Here is an 8519-nt window from a genome sequence, read left to right on the forward strand (position 1 = left end):
CATAAAAGTTGCTGTCATCAGAGTCTGAACTGTCTGTAGACGAGTCCTTGTAGAGCTGTCGAACTGATGGGGCGAGACTTAGACTTCTTTGCCTTTTTCTTTCCCTTCCCGAAGCGTTGCTTCTTGCTTCGCTTTTTGCCTTTTCGGTCTTCTTCGCTCCAGTCAGATGAGCTAGAAGAACTATCAGGATTGAGAAGAAGAAGAAGAAGAAGAACTGGGTACTCCTTCAAATCGAACACGCTTTTTCTGTTTCTTTGCCTTTTCAAATGTCGACTGGCGACCCAAATAACCCGGGAAGTCAGTGCCTTTCTTTGCTTTTTGCCGTGCTTTTTAGCTTTGTTCTGCACGTCAAAAAGCTGAGCAATCCGTGCATCAACCACCTCTTCTAATTCCTTCTCTGTATATTTCTTATGAGCAGAAGGTTTCTTGAGAGCGGGTTTTGGAGGTGGTGGTGTGGTTTTCTGCCACTGTGCGTGCACCTTGGAAAGAAGTCTCGCTCATACATTTTGCAAATTTTGGGTCCTTCACAAAATTGCGCATCATCTTTGTTGCATCGCCGATCAATTGACGACGCTCCATCTCTCGACGCTCTGCCCGAGTAGGCCGAGGCGGGCCATATTCCTTGCCGGAATATTCGGTGTGATCCCTTTCCGCATCTCCGGATGCAGAGGGAGTCGATTGGTCTTTACCTGAAGCCATAGGTGCCACGCTAAAAAAATATTTGGGGTCGGATTTCCCGTAGAAGAGAAATCGGTTGTGCTCTGATACCACTCTAACAGACTTGGACACTCCAAGTTAAGAATCTACCACGACAGCACCAAATAACCACTTTAAAACAGTTCACAGTTCACAATTTATTCAACACTGGCCCGGCGGAGTTCTGTGCCTAGAGATATTGGCCCCAAAGACTGGCGCCCCTTTCGGTATTTCTATTTGTATTAATCTGTGTTCAAAGTACAAGAGTGCGGGCAGGCGCTCACACCTAGACTCTGCGTTCAGATGCTCTTGAGTTGTGAGAGGCCTGCTCACATATTTAAAGTTACAAGGGATGCCAAAAGCAGAGCCCCAAAAGCTTCAAAAGCTCGGAAAATAAAGCAATTCCATCTTTTCTCTCACAAGCTCTCTCTTGATCCTTCCAAAAATAAAGCAAATTAAAAGCTCTCTCCCTCAAGTCCTTGCGTAGAAACCCACGCAGCCAAAAGCTGAAATTCACTTCCGTAAAAAGCGCCGAAAAAGACGGATGTCCGTACGGCTGTCCACGTGGCATAGCTTCTACAAATTCCGCTGCTTCCATACGGCGGTGCCACGTCAGCATTCTGCTCTGACTGTTCCGAGACTGTGTGGAGGTCTAGTGGGCAGCCCCGTCATCATTTTTGCACCCGCCAGGGACTGTCCCATGCCAAGGGGGTGTGTGTGTGTTAGGGTTTGCCACATCACGATTTTGTGACAGATATCGCAAGCATCCCGAAGGTTTGGTCTCCCAATGGTTTTGGTTCTGCCCAAAGCATGTCTTGCATCTTCATACAGTGGATACAATATGCACTGCTGACAATTCAACCTGAACAAGTCGGCATGGACCTCACGTGCGAGGAGGTCCAAAAATTGCTCGAAGGGGGGGTTATTGAGTAGAGACTGGATGTCAGATACTTCCCTTGCAACAATACATATGCCAATGACCGATGAAAATGTAGCAGAGCCATTCCATAGGCCAAAGGGAAGTGGCCGTTCTATTACTCAAAAAGGAGTGAGATCAAGGTATCGTACTTCACTTTCATGGACGCAATACAGAAGATTAGCTTCACATTGGCGTTGAAGGCAAGGGTTACGAAGGTCTCTGGAGCTCGTTCTGAGATCTCTGTCAGCACCAGAAGACTATACTGCATCTACTGCTGCAAATTGGAAAACCCTTGGGCAAGCTCAAAATTCTCATATTATTTAAGTGCATATGCGTAAGGACCAATATTTGATGATCATACAGTGCATCCTGATATTGCTTGATATGTTCATTATATGAGCTGAACCACAAAACTCAGCAAGGGTGCCCCCCATCCCTACCCAACTAAGGGGGGGAAAGAAAAGGAAATCTGTGGTGGTGTTTATGTGTTTTTTGTTTTTTTTTTTGGGGGGGGGGGGGGGGGGGGGGGGGGGGGGCGCTTTTGGTGGTCGAATGTAGGGAGCTGTTGCAACCATAGCAGCTAAAATAGGCGTATTTTATTTAGAATACACGACGTCCCGTATTGAAACGTACAATACGTCTCATAACGTTTTCTATTCTTAACGTTTTTTTTGCTCAAAACGTATGTCTTTTTCTAGTTTATCAATTGTGTTTAAGAGCTCCATGGTGCTTGTTTATGAATGCTATGGTTAAATATTGAAGAGTCATTGAGGAGGTCCATGAACCGCTTCATTTGTTCTTATTTAAGTATCATATATAAAAGAGTTGACGTATTTTATTTTTGAATCTCAAAAATACGTCTAGTACGCGTATTGTACACCGCGTATTAAACGTCCCATCCCGTACCGTAGGTGCTATGATTGCAACAATTTTTAATTTTTGGCCTGTTTTTTGTGATGGCATTGCTTTGCAAGGTGGGCATTGATATTTATGTTGCTTATTTTGCAGCGTCTTCTGTCAATCCTGGACATCTCATGTACTTTCGGTTTTGTGGACGAGTTATTGCTCTGGCGCTCATGCATCGGGTTCAAGTAAATGTTGCATTCTCTTCGGCTTTTTTCAAACAACTAGCTGGGCGCGCTATATCATGGCAGGATACAAAAGATGCAGATCCTATCTTTTATGAAAGCTGTTTAAAAGTTTTGGACATGGATGCCGAAGAGGTGGATGCAGATGCTCTTGGCCTTACCTTTGTTTGTGAAGAAATGCAGCTGGGGGCAATGAAGACAGTCGAGCTCTGCGCTGGAGGAAAGGATCTACAGGTGAACAGCCAAAACAGGCAGCTTTATCTCGAGTATTTGGTGCAGCAGCGTTTTGTCAACTCTGTTGCGGAGCAAGTGAAGTCTTTTTCTCAGGGATTTTCCGAGCTTCTGTCCACTGGGAATCTGGAACAGTTTTTGCAAGGGCTGGAGGTAGAGGATTTCAATCTAATTTTGCACGGAAACGAGCACTTTATCTGTCTGGATGATTGGAAACTGCATACAGAATATCACGAATACATTGAAACAGATGATCAAATCATCTGGTTTTGGCAGGTACAAAATCAAGAGCTCTGTTTTCTGAGTCTTATGAAGTTACATAATTAAATAAAGAACAAATGGTCTATGCTCCATTCCACCCAAAAGAACAGGATTGCCTGCCCTGCTGTCTCTTTGCCATTGTTTCCTTTTGCATAGGTCTTGATTAGACATCACTTAAATTACCCGTTTCATTTTTCTGAACAAGGATACGAATTTAAATGAAAAGTTCCTTGATATTTTATCATCTTGCTTGATCTTATGCATCTGAAAGTGGTTATGGCATCGTGGTATCTTTTCCTGCATGGGGCTTGGGTTGCTCTTTCATGTGCCACAAGACATATATTACTAATTGTCAATGATAGCCTTGGATTGTATAGTAAAGTTAAGTTACAGGTGTAATAATGTAGTTGAATTATTTCTTCAGTTTGGAACTTAATCATGTCATGTTAATGGGTTCCACTGGTGGGAAAATGGTGCGCTAGATTGGTTATTGTAACTTAGGTCTCACTAATCTCGTCTACCTTTTGGCAGGTTCTTGAAAGTATGACTAACGAGCAACGTCGGAGGCTCCTATTCTTTTCAACCTCGTTACGGCATCTTCCCGCTGAGGGGTTTGCAGGATTACATTCAAAATTCCATATTCACAAGGGACACACAGACACAACCTGGCTTCCAACCGCTCACACCTGTTTTTTCCAACTTATTCTTCCTCCTTATCCTTCCATGGAAGTGATGCGTGAAAAACTCTTTATCCTCACAGAAGAACATGTCATCGAAGGTTTTGGCTTCGCTTAACCTTGATCATCCTAGGCATGTTATGTAGGTGTTAGGATAATTTACAGTAAATATCAGGATCCTATACAGCGTAACGGGTTATGAAAAATGTTTTTTGCAGTTCAAACTGCTGTAAAATTTTGGTACCTTTGTATCTAGATTTTTCTACTGAAAAGTGAAAACACGAACAGGGCAGTCCCCCATTTCGTTCTCAGAATATTGAGAGCCATGCCATGTATTTATTTAATTGCAATCAAAAGGTATTTAAAAGGTCAAATTTAAAGCATGACAAAGAAGACTACGACGATCTTGAATAGCTTTCCTTGTTCTTCTCAGCAAAATTCTTGTTTTGCATACTCCTCTAGTGATTAGGCAGGCTCTTTTGATATGCTCATCCCCAAATTAGACGAGAGCTGAGATACGGTGAAGCTTTGTTAACGAGAATGAACCAATTTTCCAGATGAAAGGGTTACTGATTGTGAGGGATTTTGGTGGTGATCAGAAGGTGTCAAAAGATTACAGTGGTCAAACCAACAGCCTTTCAAGATGCAAGCATAGGGTAAATGCCCCAGTTTAAGGTCGTCGAGAAAAAGATTACTCAAATCTGTGATCAAGAATTAGACACAATGAGCATCCATAAGGTAGCGCAGGGGATTGAGGAATACTAGGGATTGACAGATTGTGGGGTGACATTGCATGGGCATCACATCAACAGATTTGCGATTTTCAGGTCGAAAAAAAAGTGTCCCCGAAGCAACACCCACGCTACCTCGGGAAAAGGAATTAGCCGTTCCACCCACTCTGCCTTGTACTATCACTAGAGCAGAAATAGCCATATTAAGTGACCTATTACTGGTGCTCGTATTCTTATTGGTGCCTTTACTTTAAGTGGTTGCATTTGGAGGGAATCCCTCACTTTGCATCCTGTATAAATGGTTGAAAGCTTCTTTACCTTGCATCAAGGCAATGCTCTCTTCTTGCATCCATTGAAAACAGACCACTACTTCCTTGGCTGATGCTTGCTTGGTTTATCCTCCTGTAAAGAGGGCTCCAGGGCTAATATCCTTGCTTCCTGGCTCTCCCCTGTTGAGCAATCAATGCAATCCAAGAGACTACTTGTACTTCGAAATATATAGCATTTATCATATATGTCCCATCAAAGCAACACCAAGCATGATTCTTTTCAAGAGCCCCTCCCTAACCATCTCGTCAACTTCTTGCATAATGCTTAGTTGATTGCATTTGCATTAGCATTCTCTGCTAGCAGCCTAGTGTTGACTCTCCCCTTGTTGAGCATATCTTGCAAATCAATGCAGTCCAAGAGACTTACTGTGCTTTTAAAAGTACATTGCATTTGCATACACGTCGACCAAAGCAATGCCAAGCACGACATTACTCACCAACCATCTCCATATGAATTTGTTTGCCTAGGTCAACTTCTTGCAGGATGCTTGAGTGATTGCATTTGTAATAGCAAAGCCTGTGCTTTGCCTCTTTTGATATCTCCTTAGAGCATCCTAATCTTCTTCAACTATCTTGCAATAAGCGCTTTCAAGAGACCATATCCCAAATAGGAAGCTCATTAGGGCTTTCATAAAGACACCACACGTGGGGTACATGTTGACCCAAGCATTACCAAGCACAAGGTTTCTTTCCAAGTGCCTTGAGTAACAATGCCATAATGAATTTGTTTGCCAATGCCAACTTCTTACATAATGAAACATGCCTCCAAAATGCAAGCATAGGTGATTACTTCTAGAGAGAAGCTCTTGGTTTGCATCCTTTATAACTGGCCTAGAGCTTCTTTACTCTATATCCATAGCAATGCCCTCTTGTCGCATCCAATGAAAGCAGTGCAAAGCTTCCATCCAATGAAAGCAATGCAAAGCTTCTAGCTCTTGCTAAGTTGTTTACCAAGGGACAACATTTTGAGAGCTCCTCAATGCACATTCTTTGCCAAAACCAAGTGCCACTATATACCTTCAAGATGCAAGCAAAGGTAATCGGATTTGGAGAGAGATCCTTGCTTAGCATCTGACAAAATCAAACCAAAGTTTTACATTATCACATGCCTTCAACATGCAAGCATAAGCGATCACATTTGGAGAAAGGTCCTCACTTGCATCCTTTGTCATCATGATTTTTTTTTCCCATGGTAGCATCTTGCATAATTCTACATGAATCTAGAACGCAATCATGGATGATTGCATTCGGAAAGAAGCCATGGAGAGTGCTACTTTGCCTTTCCCTCTTGGGCATAACCTCCAAGCATTGCATTCCAAAAGACAACAGCCCAAGAGGAAGCTCATAAAAAGCTTCTTGCAATTTTTTTAAATCTACACCACATTGACATACATGTGGACCAAAGCATTGGCCTTAACTAACAATATCACCATGCATATTTTCAGCCAAGATGCAAGCATAAAAGAGAGCATTAAGCTATAGTTTCTATGCAGTCCTTGAGTCCTTGTATAGGTCATTATTATAAATTAAAAAATCTCTCCTCTAAAGTTACCATCTATATCTTGCAAAGTTGAGCAACCAAAATTGAACAAATCCTTCGATTCCAAGAAATAAAAGAAAGGAAAAAGCCTTTAAAGCAATAATCTTCAAGTGTGATGACAATACTAACATTTTAAGTGTAATGATTTGGAAGATGATTCACTACCCTCAGCTTGCCTCAACACTAAGTAACACCTATATTTAAAAAAGGGGGGGGGGGGGGGGGGGGGGGGGGGGTAAATGGGATCAAGGGCGGGGAAGTTCAAGCACGAAAGCTGGGGAGATCACAGCTGCAAGAGGCAAATCAAAAACTAAACTTGGACAACCTGGGGAATGCATGTCATCTCACAATATAAGGTCATGAAAACGGCTGTGCATACATGATGTGTCGGCGGGTGAGGTGGTTAGCCTATGTGACCCTAAACCTGGATTGCAAAGTCACCGGTTCAAATTTCGACGGTGCACCTCGTTTTTCCCGCTGGCAAGTTTATTGCGCCTAGATTTTTGCACGGCCGTGTTTAGTGCGCCTCGAAATCCCGCCTCTCAACCCCGACTGTCGATCCCATTACTCCACCTCTCATTAAAGATAGGTGTTACTTAGTGCTAAGGTTCAGCTTGTGCAAATAAGCTTTTCTAATCATGTCATCTAGGCCTACAAGTACCACCTCTTGGAGGGACTTTCAATGCATTGTTAACCTCTTGGAGGGACTTTCAATGCATTGTTAACCTCTTACATTAGAAACATTGCTGGTTTTATAAATGTAGGTGTCTTTTTGGCTTGCCTTTGGGGAAGGCCTTAGTGTTTGGTTGGTCTTTTAAAGCTTTGGAGACAATGTCATGATGATTTCAAAGTGGTATGTGAGTTATGATAGTCTACATTTGTTGGCTCAAGTAAAATGTTACCTTGGAATCTCAAATCATGCTATATCATAAAAACGAATGATGATGCTTTTAAGGAGATGTCCTTTCATAGTTTCCTTTCAGTTTTCAACAACTTGCTTTCTCAATTTGACTTGAAGGTTCTTAAGGTTTTAATTTGACAAATAAGTCTTAGAATTTCATAATTTCATTGTTGTCCTAAGGGGTACTACAATCAAGGTAAAGTATCTTTTTTGGTTTTGGACTAGACACAACAAGACATCTTTTTTGGTTTTGGAATGTAAAAAGACATCTTTTTTGGTTTTGGACTAGACACAACAAGACTTGCATGTTCCAATTCCTCGTATAACGGCTATGGCGTGGACTTTGGAGCTAGAAATAAGGACCAGGAAAAAAAATGAACAAAAATTATGCCAAAAAAGAACTTGTATAGCGTTACCCGTTTCCTTCAAAGCAACTAAAAATTTAGCCAAGGTTTCACAATTTTACTCGGTTAAAAATATGCCAAGAGTGTAGGCCGCTATCCTAATATGGATGGGCTAAAACTTTCATTTTTAAACCTCTCTCGTACATATAATTTTTTAATTTTTTGAAATATTTAAAACGTCTTTGGGTGAACTCACGTGCTACACTTACATATTTTGAGGTGGACCTTTGGGGATAGAGGGGTGTGTGTGTGTGTGTGAGAGAGAGAGAGAGAGAAAGAGAGAGAGAGGTAGAGAGAGAGGTGTAAGAGAGAGGCAAAGAGTTTTAACATAGGGAGTCCTCCCCCCCCTTCCCCCGCCAACCCCTTCTCTCTCTCTCACACACACACACACTTTGTCACTATACTTAGCCTGACCTAATGACATGCCTAGATAGGACTTCCCATATGGCTTGAGAAGAATGCTTATTTGGCTATTTTCTTATGTTGACCTTAGTATAATTACCCGTATCGCTCCTGATTAGGAATAGATAGCCTATGCATGATGGACTTGAGGGTTACATTGTCGAGTCTGGACCTGAGACTTCCCCATGTGGGTGAATCTAGCTTTTGCTAAGCACAAGGAAGGTGATAATTTTACTTTCTTGTGGGCAATTACCTTTTCCATTTTCCATATTCTATCCTCAATGTGTAATGGAGGGTCTTTTCTCTTCTCTATGTCATGATATGATGGAGCTGACTAGTG

The 8519-nt window shown here is 42.0% G+C and overlaps 1 protein-coding gene across 1 annotated transcript in view; it reads left to right on the forward strand.

Annotated features, from left to right (window-relative positions):
- The window catches only part of LOC147425105 (E3 ubiquitin-protein ligase UPL5-like), a 45448-nt gene extending 41268 nt beyond the window's left edge, over positions 1-4180 (forward strand). The window contains exons 2-3 of the mRNA XM_086499947.1: positions 2624-3210; positions 3727-4180. Of these exons, the coding sequence (XP_086356073.1) occupies positions 2624-3210; positions 3727-3990 (851 nt within the window). The 3' untranslated portion in view covers positions 3991-4180. The remainder of the gene's footprint in view (positions 1-2623; positions 3211-3726) is intronic.
- Positions 4181-8519: the final 4339 nt, after the last annotated feature.

This window comes from Adiantum capillus-veneris, chromosome 25 (genome assembly GCF_014529385.1).
Source record: "Adiantum capillus-veneris isolate H3 chromosome 25, ASM1452938v2, whole genome shotgun sequence".
NCBI lineage: Eukaryota > Viridiplantae > Streptophyta > Polypodiopsida > Polypodiales > Pteridaceae > Adiantum > Adiantum capillus-veneris.